At 52.7% G+C, this 18,178-nt stretch overlaps 1 protein-coding gene across 1 annotated transcript; it reads right to left on the bottom strand.

Moving 5' to 3' along the window:
• Positions 1 to 7,939: 7,939 nt before the first annotated feature.
• Positions 7,940 to 17,493, bottom strand: RBPJL (recombination signal binding protein for immunoglobulin kappa J region like). The gene is made up of 12 exons (XM_090286462.1): positions 17,403 to 17,493; positions 16,133 to 16,241; positions 14,780 to 14,905; positions 13,741 to 13,811; positions 13,447 to 13,562; positions 13,003 to 13,177; positions 10,881 to 11,018; positions 10,371 to 10,480; positions 9,948 to 10,100; positions 8,794 to 8,949; positions 8,564 to 8,691; positions 7,940 to 8,498 (listed from the first exon to the last, which is right to left on the bottom strand). Exons 1-12 carry the CDS (start codon positions 17,422 to 17,424, stop codon positions 8,219 to 8,221), a joined length of 1,584 nt encoding a protein of 527 aa, XP_090142588.1. The 5' UTR covers positions 17,425 to 17,493; the 3' UTR covers positions 7,940 to 8,218.
• Between the last annotated feature and the right edge of the window lie 685 nt (positions 17,494 to 18,178).

Raw genomic sequence — 18,178 nt, 5'->3', positions numbered from 1 at the left:
TTTTTTTTAATTTGGGGAGGGAGGGGAAGCAGGGAGGGTGGGGAGAAGAGCTGAAAGTTCAGACTAAAATAGATTTGTAGAATATTTGTAAATCTGTTTTTAGTGGGTTGGGTTTTGTGGGTGTTTTTTTTTTTTTTTTTTTTTTTTTTTTACAGTTCATTCCTCTCTGCCTGGGCAAGAGTGCACAGATGCTGTGGTCTCTCTGCTCTCTTGCATGTCTCCACCACACCTGCTAAGTTTGTATTTAATGGGCTTTTTTGGTCTTGTTTGTTTTTGTTTCTAGAAAATGAGAGAAGAGCCGGAAATATGATTTTTATTAATTTTTTAAAACTATTTATAGCTTCAGACAGGGCCTCTTTTTCTTCTTTTTCTCTAGACCCCCTCCTCGTTTTATAAGACATACTTTACAGCCCTTTGTTCATGACTTTGACCCTTTCTGAAGCTGCTCCTCTAAGAAGTAGCTTTTCTGAGACATAGTTTTCTAGCAGATCCCAAGATATAATGTAAGGGATGATAGGATATTTGTGTCTCTTTTCTTGTAATATATTATTATTCTCTCTTGGTTCTAGAAAAATAGATAAATATATTTTTTCAGGAGATAGGATAATATTTCCCATTTGAAGTTGCTGGGCGGTTGAGTGAGTGAATTTGTATGCGGCTGAGGGGGCTTTTGCCTCTTTCTCTTGCCCTGTTCCTGGTGCCTTTTCACTGGGCTGGAATAGCTGTGGGTAGATATTTCTACCTTCTTTCTAGCTTCTGCTTTGAGCCCAGCTGGTGTTCCTTAATTTCTCCAAAGTTAAGAGGAAATTGGAGAGCTGTGCTAGCCAATACAGTAACCACTAGCCACATGTGGCTCATTAAGGCAATGATGAAAATGACATAAAGTTAAAAATCCATTCCTCGGTTACACTAACCACATTTCAAAGGCCCAGTGGCCACCGTGGCTAGTGGCTGCTGCAGCAAGCAGGCAGGTGGAGACCATTTGCATGTGCTGGAGAGCACTGTTAGGGAACCAGACTGGCCTAGCAAGTCCCGGCCCAGCTTTGCTGGGTTGACCTTTGTCTCCTGGAAAGGAGGAGTCGGGAGGGGCTGATTAGGCCCTAGCTCGGGAGCCTGTTATCTGTGACCTTCCCTTCCAGAGAAGAGGGGCTTGGTGCATTAGTCTGAGTAGGCTGCGTCTTCTGACCCCGCTGGCTGGGGAGTGGGGGTGAGGGTGGGGGAGGGGGAAGACCAGCCTCGCTGCCTGCACCCTTCACCCCCATGACCCAGGACCCAGGGTTCCCAGCTGGCTGGGTCCTCTTCTCCACCATCCACCCCCCACCCCCACGTCCTTTCCTCTGGCGATGGTGGAAGTCAGCACCTCTTGTAGCCCCTCACACTGTTGTCTGTTACTGATTTTTTGATAAAAAGATAATAAAACCTGGTACTTTCTAGATCGCCCGCCTCTGTGATTTTAAGGTTCATAGGAAATCCTTTCTGGGCTCTGTATCCCTTGGTCTCTGTGAAGCCTGAGATAACTGTCCTGCCCAAGTACCCTTCGGGGAAGCAGAGATGTAAGAACCAGGAAAGGCCTGGGGAGGAGGGAAGGCCAGGACACGCTCGCTAGGCCTCAGGCCCATGGCCCGCCTACCTCCGTGTTTTGTTTAGGTGGCACCGTGTTTAAAAAACAAACATACTAAAGTCCTTGGGTTAGTTGCCAACTAGAAATGAGGTCATTTCCCGTAAAAATCCACATTCCTCAGTTCTCTGGGGGGGTGGGGGGGATGACGGCTCTCAGGCAGCGTGGCAATAATTAGGAGCTGCTGACCGGCAGGAGCATGTTTAGATGTGGGTTCCCTGACTTGCTACAGTCTGTCTGCCAGCGTCACTCACGCCACCTGCTTGGCCTCAACGGGCGTTGTGATTGGCAGGCTGTACGCACTTCTTTGGATCCTCAGCAACCCTGGGAGGGGGGTAAGATCCTCTTCACCAAGCGAACCACCAGGAAACCCATTCTATGCTTTTTATACCTGGACCCATTTAATCATCACAATTCCACAGAGTAGGCACTGTTAGCGCCCCCATTTTACAGACAAGAAAGCTAACAGAGTAAATAACTTGTCCAAGTTGACATAGCTACCAATGTCAGAGGTGGGATTCGAACCCTGGGCAGACAGGCTCTAGAGTCTGCTCATAACCACGCTGCCTATTAGAGAGTGTCACCCCACAGCCGCTTCGCTGGGCGCTGCTCAGGCCCCACAAACCCCCTCCGAAACACTGAGTCTGGGATCAGATCCCTCCCGAGACCCCCGCCACAATTTGTTTTCCTGACCCCAGCACACTTGGGTGGGTCTATGTTCCTTGTAACTTAGGTCTTGCAAAAGCCCTCACATCTCTTCAGCCTGTGCAGTCCAAAACTGGCTATCAGTCACGTGTGGCTATTTAAATAAATTGATTAAAGATAAAGAAATTAAAATTCAGTTCCTCAGATGCACTAGCCACACTTCAAGGGCTCAGTAGCCACACGCGGCTGGTGGCTCTTCTTTTGGACAGGGCAGGTATTGTACAATTCCGTTGTAGAAACTGCTGTTAGGGCTATGTTGGATGGTGTAAGACCTCGGGGTTTGGATTCCAGCTTTCACTAGCTGCTAGCTTGTCCCCCAACAGCCGATGGGGAGGTAGGTAGGTCATGGCCTGGAACACAGTAAGTGCTTGATAAGGAGCACCTTATTGTCATCATCAGCGCCATCTTTCCGGGAAAGTATTAGCTCCAGATGGCTCCTGTATTATTTATTGCTGCGTAGAATTACCCCAGAATTCAGGGGCCTGTGATGGCATAAGTATCTCACATAGTTTCCATGGCTCAGGAATTTTGGGAGCAGCTTCGCTAAGACGTTCTGGGGTCTCATGAGGTTGAACTTGAAATGTTGGCCAGGGCTGTGGTCACCCAAGAGTTTGACCTGGCTGGAGGAGCCACTTCCAAGGTGGCTCAATTTGATGTCTGGCAAGTTGGTGCTGGCTGTTCATAGTTCCTTGAAAGCTGTGGACCATCCCACCCCACAGGGATGATTGAGTGTCCTCATGACGTAGGGATGGCTTTTCCCATAGAATGATCCAAGACAGCTAGGTGGCAGCCACAATGGCTTTTGTGGCCAAACCTCAGCAGTCATACACTGTCGCTTCCACAATGTCCTATTGGTTACACAGGTCAGTCCTATTCACTGTGAGAGGGGACTACACAAGGGCAGGGGGCAAGCCACGTTAAAGGCTGGTGATGATAGCCCACTGCTGGTCGAGAGCTTTCTGAGTGGAACTTGGTATAATGTTATTTCTGAGAACTGGGAAGGGAATGCAAAGTGGGTTTTGGACAACATTGGGCCATTTCTCTTCATGATCCTGCAAGTCTCTGAGGCACAGAAGCACTGACTCCTTCATGGAGCAATTCCTTCATGAGGCATGGGAGGGCCTACAGGCCAAAGAGATGTCACCTTGCCAATAGTTTGGGGAGTGGGATAGGCAGAATTCTAAGATGAGACAGCCCCCAAGATTTCTGCCCCTAGTGCCTACAACCTGTGCTTTCGCTCCCTTGGGTGTGGGCAGGACCTGTAAATATGATGAGTGCCACTTCACTGGATAGCAAAGTGAAGGGCTTTTGCAGATGTAATGAAGGTCCCAAACTAGTTCATTTCTGAGTTAGCAAAGTGGGAGACTATCCTGAGTGGGCCAGGCTTAATCAGTTGAAAGCCCTTATAAGAGGGTCTGGAACCTTCTTGATAAAAGGGATGTTCTCCCGTTGACTAAGAAGCAGCAGGTTGCCATGAGTTCTACAGCTACAAGGGAATAAATGTTGCCAACCACCGTGTGAGCTTGGAAGAAGACCCTGTGCCTCAGAGAGACTGCAGCCCTTAATTACAACCTTGGGAGGCCCTGAGCAGATACCCAGCTAAGCCATGGAAACTGGGACAATCAACGTGTGTTGTTTTAACCTGCCACGTTTATTGTAATTTGTTACGCAACAGAGAAAGCTAATACAGAAGATCACTTAGCTCCTTCGGGCCATCGGTTTCCTCATCTGTTACATGGACAGTGCAATGTTTGGATTATCTGTAGAAGTGCTTCTGGAGCAACACCAGCAGCAGCTAGCCCATATAAAGTGGCTACTGTGGGGCAGGCCTGTTGAAAGGGCTTTATATACATTAATTATTTTATTCCTCATGACATCTTATGGAACAAATATTATCACCCCCATTGACAGAAGAGGAAACTGAGGCCCAAAGAGTTAAGTGACTTGAATTTGCCAAGCTCACCTAGTTAGCGCACACCACTTTGACTCCAAGATAGCTGGTGTCTGAAAAGTCACCTGACTTTTATTATCCTTCGTTTTAAGGTGACCTCTCTGGAAATATACGTGAATAATTAGTGTGAGAAGTGTATGTTTGTACCAGGACAAAACCAGCCACACCCAGGATACCCCTCCCCAGGGTAAGGCGCTGATGATGCACTCTCAGACCCCAGCCAGGGACTTGGGGATGAGCTTGGCAGAGTGGTTCCCACTTCAATGCTTTCTAACCAAAATGAGTCCATAAATAAATAGCTTGGTCACAAGGTCCTGTCTTTCCGCAGAACTGGGCCTGCTCTTCCCATCCCCCACCCCTGCCCAGGTGGCCAGCAGCCAGATATAGCAGGTGTTTACCACTTCACCACTGAAGGCATTATTGTGTTACCACTGTCCCGCCTCTGTCCCTTGTGGTCTGGAACAGAGCCAAGCCTGATTGGGGGGTGGGGGCGGGGGGGCTCTTTTTGGTGAGTATGGTCAAGGCTGACTCTTGCAAAACTTATTAGATACTTACTGGTTTCATTGCCCTTAAAACCACTTCCTCTCTCCCTCGCCACCTTCCTGGTCTATTCTGTGAGCAGTCTGCATCCTCCCCAGGGAGGAAGGCACCTGAGAATTTCACCCACACTGTGGTTATGAATTATTTTTTTTTTTTTTGAGGAAACCCAACAGAAACAGATGTGAGAGAGAAAGACCCAAAGTCCATGCTTAAACCGCAAAGTTAGCCTGTTCATGGTGGAAACTCAGGCAGCATGAGGGCTGGTCAACTAGGAGATTTTGGAACAGAGATTTCAATCACGTTCTGTGTTACCCCTAGCCCACTCCCCACCCCTTATAATACACCCATTCTGCCCACACCTAGCAGCAAACTAAAAGTATTAAATATCATTAGGTGGAGAATTAAAAGAATCACAGAGCCCAGACTTAGCATCAGGAATATAGGATTCAAATCAGGCTGTGCCCTCAACCTGCTTGCAGAAGTTCATGGGTCTTCTCTCTCAGAGCCTCAGTTCCCCCTTCTGTAAAAATGAGGAGAGTCCTGGCCAGTGTGGCTCAGTTGGTTGGAGCATTGTCCAATAACCAAAAGATTGAGGCTTTGATCTCTGGTGTGGGCCAGTAGGGTTCCCCATCTGAGCGCACGTCTGGGCATGTCTGAGAGGCAACCAATTCATGCTCCTCTCTGGCATCTACCTTTCTCTCTCGCCCTTCCTCTCAAAAAAAGCAATAAAAAAAATGTTCTCGGGTGAGGAAAAAAAAAGTATTTAAAAATGAGGAGAAAATGTGAATGAGAGCAATGGTTCTCAGCCCTGGAAGGTTCTGATCCTGAGAGCTTGAAAAAGTAAAAATTATTTTTAAGGACCCTAACTATGTAACTACCCGAAAACTCAACTCTCAGAAAGGGAACAGTGCCACCTGCTGGTTCCACTTTGCACTTGCAGTCTCCAGACAATCTGCCAAGGCAATACAATTGCAATTTGGTATTTATTGAGCCCCAACTCAATTCTCACGCACTATAATGCGCCCTCCAGCATATGCAGCGATGAGCTCCTTTCCCCTGGAAGCTCACAGTCTAGAGGGGGCACCTGACATGTACATAAAACCCTTTGTTCCAAGGTGGGTAGTGACAAGGTCCCAGTAAGGTTATCCACAAGGTGGAAAGCCTGAAACCAGAACCTGCTTTATGGACGTGTGACCTGTGCAGTCACAATAGACCTTGTGCTTAGTAGGTCCCTGCCTTGATTTCGTGCTCTGCTGTCACTGTCTTGAAATTCTTAATAATTTGGGCACAAGGGGCCATACATTTTCTTTTTGCCAGAGCCCCACAAATTATGTAGCGGGTCCTGCCTTGGAGAAATCTTGGAGGAGGTGACATCTGAGCTGGGTTTGGAGAACAGGGCAGTAGCAGAAGGAGAGGTGGGGCCAGTCCTTAGGCCTCGGAGATGGGGTGCTCTGGGGGAAGGAGAGAGAAGATCAGGGGCTGGGAGGGGGAGGCCAGGGGTGAGGGGAGTTTGATGTTCCATGGACTCAGATTCAGGGCTGGAAGGACAGACAGTCCAGCAGCTGGACCTCAGAAGACAGGCTGAGGCTGGAGCTCTGAAGTCACAGACTTGCAGGTGTGTGCGTGGATGGGACCCAGGGTCCCAGGGGGCCATGAGGGGTGGGCAGAAGACAGAGCAGCATGGCTGGGCCTAGGCTTTCAAGGCAGCCTAGGTTCTTGGCTTCCGACACTCCTGCCTTGTGGAGTGGCTGTGGAAGTCCTTGAGGTCAGGGCTGGATGGGTCCTTGAGCTCCAGCTTCCTGTGTGGTGTACTTTGAAACTCCTCTTAGCCTCCTTATGAGTGGCTTTCTGCTTCAACATCACAGCAAGCGAGGCACTGAACTCTCCCGAGGCGCTCTCCTGTCGGGGACACTTCCCATTCAACTTGTGCCCTGCATTCCTTGGCCCGGCTTCACTCGCAGGGGCCGGGGAGTGAGGGGCTTCGAGCAAGTTCCTCCTCCCCTGTCGCAGTGGGTTCAGCCCACCGACAGAGACTTTGGTCGGTCTAAAGGGCAAACCTCTTGGGAAACGTCAGCATCTTCTTTCTCACAGGGCTTTCCATGTTCTTGGGAGGAGTTCTGCAGGAAACGAGGCCCTCCTCAGAGTTCAAGGACAGTAGAGGGGAGGGTGTGAGTCCTGAGCCAACATTTCAAACTGGTTCTCCGCATCTGGCACCAGCGGGGTCGGTACCGGTAGCTGGCACCCGTGATATGTGTCCCTGGTTCCAGCAGCCTGAACCAGAACCCTGCTTGGTACTTCTGCTTCCCTGTAGAGCACAGACCAGACACAGGTGGGCATGCTGCAGGGAGGGATGGATTATCACTTGGTCCCCAGTCCCCAGTCCCCATGCAGAGAAGGTCCTGTCTTGGCTGGGTAACTGCCCAGTTGATCCCAGGAATTCTGTCCGGAGTTGTCCTGGGAAAAGTTTTATTCTGTGTCCTGTGCTTGCCTCTGGGCCTGGGGTGCATCTTTGCTTGGGGTGGGAGGTAATTAGTAAGATGACTCATTGCCAGACCTGACACAGCAGAGACAGGGGTCAGGGGTCAGGGATGCCAGCTTCTTCTCTAGAAAGGGCCCCAAGTGCAGGCTCTCTGTTTCATTGCAGTGTTTCCTTCCTCTGTGTGCGAGGGGTGGGTAGGGGAGTACACTGGGCACCTGTCTCCTTGCGCAGGTGGGTCACACAGATTCGACTCTGCCCTGGATTGGGGGTACTGCTAACACAGCAGAGGGGTCCCTGACCTTCAATACTGCATCCTACTGGGCCCGCCAGAGAGGTGCCTGGGTAGACAGTTAAGATGACACGATCTTCCCCCGCCCCGGGCACCTGCCCAGCCACCAAGGATGGGAGCCAGAAAGCAAACACAGGCAAGACACTGTGCCCGGCTTCAGCCGTAGGGAGGCCTTTGTGTTCCAGGGTAGAGCCCAGTGCTCAGGTGGCGCTTGGTGCTCCAGGACAGATGTAGTGCTCTGGTCAGGCCCCGTGCTCCAGGACCTGGGGGCCATGCCTGGGTCTGTAAAACTATGTGACCCAGAGAGCGAGAGAGACAAAGATGGAGGCATAGGGGCACACAAATAGATCTACAAAGTTACTGAGGGAGACAGACTTATTGATTTAGAAAGTGAAACAGAGGCGAAGGCAGGGAGAACCACACTCGTGACCAGATGCAAGAGAGCATTACTCAGGTCATATCTTCCTTGACGACAAAGGAGGAGCCAGTGACTTTTGTAAGACCTGCAGGCTGGGGTTTCAATGGCGAGAGCCTTCCGCTGCTGCTCCGACGGGCCTTCGCTTCCTTCGGCAGCCAAGAGGGCAGAGAGCAGGGCCTAGGACCCAGGAAACCTGCGCGGGGCCCGCCTGGGGGCGCCTACGTCGGGATGAAGAGGTGGAAGTTGGTGCGCGTGAACTCATGGTGGATGCTCTCCAGCAGCGCGTCGGCGTCGGCCTCGGTGGCTGGCTGGGGGGCTCCTGCAGGGCTTGGCCGTGCGCTGTATTCGGGGGTGTAGGTGAAGGAGAAGGCGCTGGGGTAGAAGAGGCCGTCGGCGCGCACCAGGCTCACTGCCACGGTGATGGGCGTGCGCAGCCAGCGCCAGTCGCTGCCAAAGGCAGCTACATCAGGTACCACGCACACCAAGGACCGCGGGCTCCTGGGGGTGGGGGCGGGACACGGGATTTAGGACTGCAGTGATATCAGTTAGGGCTGGTGACAAGCACCTTCCTCTTCCCGTTCCCATACCTGTACATGGTTTCGGCCTCCACGTCCCCAAACCACACCTTGAGCCCCGCGTGGAAGTTCTCACCGTGGAGCTCCAGCGTGGCCACGTCACCCCCGCCACTCAGCTGGGGCAGGGTGGGACCAGTTGGTGTGGGGGAAGGGGTGGCCAAGGCCTATTGCCCTCCCTCCCCTGCACCCCACCTAAGTCCTCCAACTCCCGGATTCACCTCGAGGGTGCTGATGAGGGGCACGGGAGTGACCGGCTCCCGGGTACACGCCAAGTTGGTGCTGAAGGAGAATTCCACCGACTCGGTGCCGATGATGGTCCAGCAAGAGCTGTCGTTAAGCAGCTCCTTGTTCGCCTCCTTGGGGCAGGGGGAGGCCTGGGAGAGACCCGAGGGGACACGGGACGAGGGCAGAAGCTCTGCATGGTGGCCACCAGCCTGGGGGAGGCCAGCAGTGCCTGGGCTTCTGCGCTCCATGTTCCAGTCCCAGGCTCCGCAGTTTACCTGCCCCTTGAGTGTGGGCGAGACTCTTCAGTTCTCTCAGAGTTAAATAAGTTTGCTAGATGACTTGGTTGCTGAAGGCCTATTTTGTTAGGGTTCTAAAGTTCTAGTTTTAACACTGTGCAATTCTGTGCCTTAACATTCTACAATTCTAAAATAGCTCAATAATGTTATTTTCTATGTATTATGATTTTATCCCTCAGCATTCTATGATAATCTTCTTTGGGGAGTACTATTGCTTATTTATTAATAACAATCTCCCTTGCCCTGGCCAGTGTGGCTCAGTTGGTTGGAGCATTGTCCCGTAAACTGAAAGGTGGTAGGTTTGATCCATGGTCAGGACACATGCCTAGGTTTCAGGTTCAGTCCCAGGTCAGGGTCCATAAGAGAGGCAGGCAGCCAGCCTGTTGGTGTTTCTCCCCCCCCCCCCCTCTTTCTCTCTCTCTCTCACCTTCCCTTCCCTCCTCTCTAAAATCAATAAGCATGTCCTCAGTTGAGGATTAAAATAATAATAATAATGATGATAATAATAATAATAATTTCCCACATTCTACAATTCTATGACTTAAGATTTTATGATTCTAATAGTGTTTGCTCAATAACACTCAATACTATTACTTATTATTATTTTAATTTACATTCTACAACTTTATATCCCAACATTCTATGACTCCAATATTCTTTGGAAAGAAGTATTGCTTAGTAATATTATTACTGTTTTTTCCTACATTCTCTGATTCTGTCCCCACAGTCTATGATTCTAACATTCCCTGGGAGGCCGTATAGCTCCCCAGGATGATGATGGTCTTACATCCTGTGGTTCACTGCATTTGGCCTTTGTAAGATGCTTGGTGCTGATATTCCTTGCTTCTCACCTGGAATTGCACCACCTTCTCTGTAGCAAGACATAAGTAGGTGCCACCACCTCCAGGAGGACCACCAGGAAACTGGAACGCACACTTGTGCAGCTGGGAGATGGGCTCATCCACGTCAAGGAGCGCACACTGTTTGGCTACTTTGCGGATGATCTACAACAGAAAACTTGCAGGGAGTGTGGCGACAAGGTTTCTGGGTGCCCAGAGGCTGCCCTCCCAGCCAGCTTTCTGCCACTCCCATAAGCCATCTGGGCACTGGCACATTCCCTCCATGCCAGCCCTTGACCTCCATCCAGCCCCACAAAGAACGGAGTATTCTGGGAGAGAACTGCCAAAGTGTGTTCATGCCTTAGGCCCTCACCTTCCCGCCCTGCCCTGTGCATCATACCTTCTGCACAGATCTGGGGGCCCCCCTTCCCATACCATTGGAGGTAGCGTGAGGCCTGTAACAGTGCAGACGAGCTGCACCAGGGAGCCATAGCGGACATAGCCCTCTCGAGGTGGAAAGTCCCCCTGGGAAGGGTTGTCATCAGCTGAAGATAAAATAAAAGAATAAAGGAGGGTTTCAGGGGGGCCCACGCTTCTGCCCTTCTTGCCTCTGACTCCACCCCATTCACACAGAGATCTTGTGGGAAGGGCTGGTGTGTAGGGAGGCAGCTAAAGCTGAAGATTCTCATCCCGGAGGGGTCATTTGTGGCTGTCCCCACAAATGTCTTCCCCCCCTGAGGTGGGTGACAGAATGAGAGACTGGGCTGGACACTGGAGTCTGAAGAGCTTGGCTCAGTCTTTGACTCCCAGGGAACTTTGGCAAGTCTTTTTGTGTTTCGAAGCCTCAGTTCCAAGGGTGGATTTACCTTCCTCAAGGAGTTGTGGTGAAGATTAAATAAGCTAGTGAAGGTGAAGTCCCCAGCCCTGGCCTGCTGAAGTGATTACCCAGGTGGAGTGTGAAGGCAGCCCACTGGCGTGCACTGGCCACGAAGGCGCCGTCCTCCACGGAGAGGTAGCGCGTGGAGACAGTCTGGGAGCGCAGGCGGTTGAAGAGGGAGACCTTGGAGCCCGAGGATATGCACACTGTGAGGGGAGGTGGAATCAGTGCCCTGACCTGGCTTGGTCCCTTGGACATGCCAGATACATCTGAGTCTCTGTCCCCTGTGCCACTTTGAGTCACATGCCCACTGGCCTAGACACACTGGGCATTCATATTTCACAGCTATTTATCTGGTACCTGCTTTAGACTTGTTTCTGCACTTGTGCCTGCCCCTTTTGCTTCCTGGGCATCCTTCAGTTCAATAAACAGAATTATCAAGTATTCACTAAGTGCCTACTTTGTGGCAGGCACTGTGCTGGGTCATGAGCACCAAAAGGTGAATTAGATTCAGTCTTGCTCTGGAGGAGTTCACGGTCTCAGAGAGGAGAAAGGGACATAAATATAAAATTTCAGTCTAAAGTCATAGGATTGGGTTAAGGAGGGCTTCCTGGAGGAGGTTATACTTTCAGCCAGGGAGCAGGAAGTAGGTAGGAGTGCTTGGGGGGCTGCATAAGCAGAGGCCATGTGGTGTGAAACAGCAGGACAATTTTCTAGGTTTTGGTGTTGATTTCTTCCAGCCTATCACAGAGGCAGAGACACAGTTTTGTTTCTGACTAGGTTTTGACCACCTGGGGAGAAAGCATTGGGTCCTCTCCCTCTCTCCCTTCTCAGTGATGGGCATACTAGCCCTCAATGTGTACTTACCCCAAGTTCCCAGCCATTGATTAATAGTTAACTGTTGTGTGTCAGGTACTGTTTTAAATGCTTCATAGCTATTAGTTCCTCTGAGCCTCTCAACAACCCTCTGAGGCAGGTAATATTATCTCTACTTAAGATAGCAGTTTGTGCCCTGGCTGGTGTGTCTCAGTGGACTGAGTGCCTGCTTGCGAACCGAAGGGTCATTGGTTCAATTCCCAGTCAGGGCACATGCATGGGTTGCGGGCCAGGTCCCCAGTTGGGGGCATATGAGAGGCAAGCACACTTCGACATTTCTCTCCCTCTTTTCCTCCCTTCCTCTCTCTCTAAAAATAAATAAATGAAATCTCCTAAAAAAAACAAAACCAAAAAACTGGATCTCCTGGATCTGAGGCATTCTTCAGGGTTTCGAAAGGACAGATATTAAGTATGGTGTAGGGTCCCATTGCCTCAAGTCCAAACCCTGGCTGGGCCACTTCCTAGCTGGTCAATCTTAGGCAAGTCACCTGGGATATGATAGGCCCAAATGTTTCTCCAATGAACAGATAAATGTGATAAATGTTCCAAATCTCATCTTCCTCATCTACAACATGGGCATAATGACAGTACCTTCCTCACAGGAACCCAAACATCAAATAGGATGATGCAGGTAATGAGTTCCAGGAAAGCCAACTCTCCCTTCTCCTACCCTGCCCTCCCGCCTCCCAGGAAGGGTAGAGGTGGTGGGGTCACTGTTATTCAGGCTTTCGCCTCTTATATTTTCAAATCCTCCAGCCCTGGGATTTGTCACTTGGCACCCAGGACAGTATTTATCTCAAACTGTCTCTTTGATCCGCTATGAGTGTCTCTCTCCTCTGCTAATCTGTGTGTCCCTCCAGAACACACATTGGTCTTTGTTTTATAGGGACCCAGCACCCAGCACAGAGCCAGGCATAGAGGAAGCCCTCAATAAATATTTTAACTGAATTTTATTGTTTTATTGTCACTTTTAATCTGTCTCTAGTTGAGCACCTGCCAGCTGTTTCAGAGGCCCCCAACTTCCTCCGCCCCAACACACACACACACACACACACACACACACACACACACACACACACACACACACAGGCGCGCGCGCACGTACAAGTTTGGTATCTATCCCCTCTGCTCTATCTGCTCTTGTTTCTCCCAGACCTAAGCCGCAAGGCCTCAGCCAGACCCCACCCCTCTCTGCTCAGACTCCGCCTCTTTCACTCTGACCCCACCCCTACAAGCCAGGTCTCTCCCCTTCCCAAATCCAGGGGCTCCCGACTTGACGGCAACTGCAATAGAGCCCCGCCCAGCCCCGCTCACGGTCGGTGTTCTTCAGTGACTGCTTCTTCTGCGAGGGCTTTGAGATGACCTTGATCAGGCGGCTGTGGAAGGTGCCCAGCTCCCGACCCTCGCGGAGCACTAGCCTTAGCACCAGCCGGAAGTGCTTTCTCTTGTCGGCGTCTGAGATGTACAGGGTCTTGGCGCAACCGAATTCCTACGGGGTTCACGGGGACGGAGCCGGCTCTTCTCAGCCGTCCGCCTCGTGATGAACCGACCTCCCCCAGTTATCTGACGTCCGCCCCGTCGGACGTGACATGAAGCGGCATGGTCCGAGCTTCGGACTCAGCCTCCATGCAGGCCCTCGGTCTCCGGGCCCCCCTCCCTACATAGAGTTTGGCTTCTGCAGGGGAGTAAATCAGCCCTCCTCCTCAAGGAAGGGGCAAGGATGGGAACGGGACTGGGACCCTTCCCATGCAGTCTCACCCTGGAGTCGGGCTGCTCCTCGAAATTCAATTTCTGCGTCTCAGCGGCGCTACCGGACGCGCCGTCCAGTCCCATGTAACCGCAGACAGTGGGCCCGGTCTCCCCTGCCTGGTGGGCTGGAAAGGGACCCCAGCAGGCTCTGGAAGGACTCCTACGAGACTCGGGTGCCACGCCAGCCTAGTTTTCGCCGCCAGAGGGCGCGGCAAGACTGCGTCTGCGAACCGCCCCGCTCCCATTCCCGGCTGCGTGGGTCCCCTACCGAGGAAGGAGACCAGTCCTGGAGTCTGTCCTCACCTTGGCCCTGCACTGGCTTCACCCTCCAGCCGGGACCTGCGAGGTAGACACAGGGCGGCGGGCAGAAGAACCTGCGGAGACGTGCAAGCGCTGGACTCGTGTGTCATCTCCGCGCCACTGTCTTGTAGTCACCTCAAAGCCGAAACTCGAAAGAATGCCCCTCCACCTTTCCCAGCGCCCTCCCCAGGCTTCTCCATAGCTGTGAACCCCATTAACGTCTGAACCTTCTTTTATCACTGCCCTCATTCAACTCATCAGTAAGTCCTGTCAACTCCACCTTAAAAACATATCCAGAATGCACTGGCTTCTTACCACCTCCACCTTTTTATTTCATGAGTCAATCATGTTACTTATCTTCTTAAAATCCGCCAACAGTCTAAATTCAAAGTCCTCACAGGATCTGGCCCCTGCTTACCTCTCCAACTTTATTTTCTACAACCCCAAACCCTTCGCAAACTGCAGCCACTCTTAACTTCTTTTGTACCTTGAACAGGCCAGGTTGGTACAGCCTCAGTCAGGGTCTCTGCGTTTTCTGTTTCTCCTCATTGGAATATGCTTCCCCCGGATTTTCTCCTGTCTGGCTCCATTTCCACATTCAAGTCTCAGTTCAGATGTTACCTTGACCTTTCTAGCTGAACTGCACCCCCCCTTCCATTTCCATCTAGCTTTCATCAGGATCTTGGTCATTGATTCCATACTAGAGTGAAGATGCCGTGAGATCAGGGACTGTGTTTGTTGGACTCAGCTGTGTGCCCAGTGCCCAGTGATGCTCAGAGAGCCTGGCACTTGACAACACTCAGTTACTAGTTGTTGAATGAAAGTATGAATGAATGCATGAGTGAATGGGGACTAGATTCCCGGGGAGGTCCTGCTGAAACCAAAGTGGGGACTCCTGGTGACTGAGCGAAAAGACCCATGATCGTCCCATAGCTAAGCCTCGGGTTCTCTCCAGGTTCTAAAAGACCCTACACGGGGAAGAGGGAAGAGCGCATAAAGCCGAATGCCAAAGTGACCTGGGAGGGGCTGCTGAGGCACCTACCGTTTCTCATTTCCGTAAGATTTCTGGGCCACCTTGGCGTGCAGGATCCGCACGGTCTGCTCGCACTGCTGCTGCAGGCACCGGCGCACGCCTTCCCTGAGGACTGTGGAGCGCTCTGGGGATGACCTGGGAGGCCCGCAGCGGGAAGTGTCAAGGAGTGAGATGTCATGGAGCTCCCAGCGCTTAGGGTGAATGAAATGAAGTTCTAGTGGTGCCCCCTCGTGGTCAGGGCGAGGAAGTGTTAGGTAAGGAGTGGACGCCTGGAAGTTACAGGCTAAATATTTGGGCTGCACGGTGCTCAGTGAGGCTTGCACTGAGCCCACCGGGACCACCCAGGCGCCACTCTGCGGGTCTGGCTCCACGCCCACTGTATCCTGGAGCACTGGGGAGAGGCCCCAGCGGCACAAAGGCCTCACTTGTGTTGTTGGCCTTGGGATGGAGGCAGAGTATGTGAGGACGCATGGCTTTCCCTGCATCCTGAGGGGACCCATCCCACGGAAGTCCTGATGCCAGGAAGGGAGACCCTGTGCTGGACTCATGGGCTACAGTGTTCTCTTGCTTGCTGGCGGATGCTTGCAAGCACGGAAAGGCCCCCAAATGGTGTGCGGGCTGGGGGAGGGGTTCAGTTTTTCCGCTGTCAAAGTAACACTCCTTTCCCTCTTCCTCCCAAGAGCAGGGGCCGGTTACTCTCTCAGCTTTACTTCCTTTGATCACAGGATCGCCATTGGCCATGTGGAGTGGGCCAGGCAGAGCCTAGGGGCCCTGGTGGCCTCTCAGCCTGGAGGTTTTGATGGGTGAGGGAGGGTGGGCCCAAGACTTAAGCAGTTGCAGAGAACAAGTAAAGGAGTCCCTGAGGGCAGATTTGAGGGACCACCAGGTGGGGCCGGGGAGAACCAGGAACTCTGAGGTTGCCCTTCTGAATCCTTTGCCTTTTTCGCAGGACCAGTGTCGGGGGCCTCTCCTCATTCCTGGAGCGGGCAACGGAGGGCAAGGGCCGGTCGTGCCCTCGGAAGCGGGGCCAGGCAGACAGCGGCCCAGCCAGGCCCCGCTCCGCCCCTTGGGGCTCTCCTCGGGAAAGTGGCTCGGAGGCCTCCGACGCATTCCGGCTGCGGAGAGGGTAGCCGCCCAGGCTCCCGCAGCCCGATCCGGCGGCTCCCAGGGTGGCTGGAGCAGGGGGCGCTTATCTGGCCCCGCCCCGGCCCTGGGAGGAAGGGGGATAGCCCTGCCAGTGGGAGGGGTCGCAGCCCGCGCTCCCCCTCCCCATCCGCCAGCCCGGGTTAAATGCGGCCGCCGCCTCCGCTCCCTCCAGCTGCCTGGCAGTCCCCACCTCGGGCGCGCTGCCCGTGCTGTTACCTGCTCCAGCTGCCCGGGAGGCTCCTCCCGTCGGCTCCGCTCTGCGGCCGCGCCTCCGAGTTGTCCAGCAGGTTAAGGTGAGTCAAAGGGCCTGGGGGCGCTGAGGGGTCTGCCGGGGTGCAGGCGGCCAGCCAGTCCAAGCGACGTACTTAACCGTGGTGCCCGCATTGAACCTTCCCCACTTCTGAGGGGTCCTTTCCAAATTGAGTCCCCACCAGCAAGTCCACCAAAAAGGGGATGGGACGTTTCCCCTAATCTCCGCCTCCTAGGGACCCCTAGGAACGTCCTCAAGGTGTTCACTCTTCAGCCAGCTCTTGAATTATTCAAGAACTGCCTTTCTGAGCGCACTTTCCCAACCCTAAAGGCATTTCTAAAACTTTCAATTTAACGCAGGACTAATTAACCCCTCTGAGGAGCTCTGGGTTTTAGCGTCAGCTTTGTCACCACCTTGCTGTGTGACTTTGGGTGAGACACTACCCTCTCTGGACCTAGTTCCTTCCTCTGTAGAATGAAGGGGTTGGAAAGGTGATGAACTTTGAGGAAGCTGCTATTTTGACTTTCTAGGGTTCCTGGGGTACAGGTGGGGCTGCCAGGCAAGATGTTTGCTCAAGCCAAGAGCAGTATAAGGGCATCCTTAGTCAAGATTGGGAGCCCGGAGGCTTCTGAAAGTAGGAAAGGATGAGAGGTGGCAAAGGCCCCTTGTGCCTTCATCTCTCTGCTCCCCGGGGGTGCTGGTCTCAACTATGGCCAAGCTAGAGAAAGTGTTCCACATCCTCCCACCTCCAGTCACTGGCACATCTGGCTTAGTCACCCTCCCATGATGGACTCTGCCAGAGGGATTTTTGTTCTTCTACCAGGCCTGAGAGTCCAAGGCGGAGAGGATCCGGGCCGGGAAGGCCGCCTAGAGTGAGCTGCAGGCACTCGACCTTGCTTAGAATAGGCCCATTCACGGAATTGGAGGGAGGGGAGGGGCTGCGGTTGAGTTAGGGGCAGCTGGCCCCCTCTACCAAGAGACAGCAATAGAAAAATGGCTAACGCAGCTTCAGCATGGGCGCGGGGGTGGGGTAGAGAGCAGAGCGAGTGAATGGAAGCAAAAGAGGTTCAAAGGCTCCTGGACGGCAGGTTGCCAGGCAGCTCAAAAAGAAGGGGAGCAAAGAGTCCCAGGTTCCTTTGCAGCTCAGCAAGCCGCCTTCTTGGGCCTCACTTTTCCCTTCTGTACAGTGGGAGTCTTTCATGATTCTCAAGGGGCCTCGGGAAGGTGAGTGCTCACCTGCTGCCCCCACAGGGTCCATGGCCACGTTCCGAGGTCCCCAGGCTGCTCACTCAATGCTCTCTGAGTGCGTCCAGTGTCATTGTCCTCAGAACCCTGCGCATTCCTGTTCCTGGGCCCTTGTGCCGGATATATTTTACCCAGTCTTATCTCAAGGCCCCAGGGCTCCCAGCCTGCTGTTTGCTCTGGGCAGGGGCACCTGCAGGGCAGATGTGGGCTTCCCACGGCCACCTAGCCAACAAAGGCCAGACCTTGGAAGGCACCCCCTGGCTGCTTCTCCTGAGAGCTGGTGGGAAGTGGATGCACCAAGCCTCGAATTCAAGTGCATGGTGGGTTTTGGCCAAAACAGTGTCCACCCGCCCCCTACCCTCCCAACCCAGCAAAAAGGCACAGTGCCCTCCCCTGAGGCCTGCGGTTATGCGATGCATGTCTGAATGTGTGTGTGTGTGTGTGTGTGTGTGTGTGTGTGAGAGAGAGAGAGAGAGAGAGAGAGAGAGAGAAGGACAACCACACAGAGGTGCCTTGTAGGGGTAGAGGGTAGAGGAGGGGTCCCCGATGTGGGGAATGGTTTCCTTCTGCAGAGGTTTTCCTCCGGGGGAGATGAGGACATAGAACACGGTGGCTTGTCCTTGGAATCCCTAAGCATAGGATTGTATCGTGGTGCAGCCACTTTCTTGTCCTGAGACCTTGAGTACCAGCATTTAAGGTTTTTGAGTCTGTTTCCTAATCTGTACAACAGCAACAATAACAGTCTGTCTCAGAATTGTCGAGAGGAT

Source organism: Furipterus horrens, unplaced genomic scaffold (genome assembly GCF_987537825.1).
Source record: "Furipterus horrens unplaced genomic scaffold, mFurHor1.1.pri manual_scaffold_8, whole genome shotgun sequence".
Taxonomy (NCBI): Eukaryota; Metazoa; Chordata; class Mammalia; order Chiroptera; family Furipteridae; genus Furipterus; species Furipterus horrens.
Note: the sequence above shows the minus strand (reverse complement) of the source record. Positions and strands in the feature narration are given on the sequence as shown.

Excerpts from the sequence above, each read along its gene's own strand:
- RBPJL (XM_090286462.1), bottom strand. The coding sequence starts at position 17,424 with ATGGACCCTGTGGGGGCAGCAG. Across the intron at positions 14,906-16,132 it reads CTCCCGGGCAGCTGGAGCAG|GTCATCCCCAGAGCGCTCCA; the intron begins GTAACAGCACGG and ends CGGGCCTCCCAG. Across the intron at positions 13,563-13,740 it reads GAAGCCAGTGCAGGGCCAAG|CCCACCAGGCAGGGGAGACC; the intron begins GTGAGGACAGAC and ends GTCCCTTTCCAG.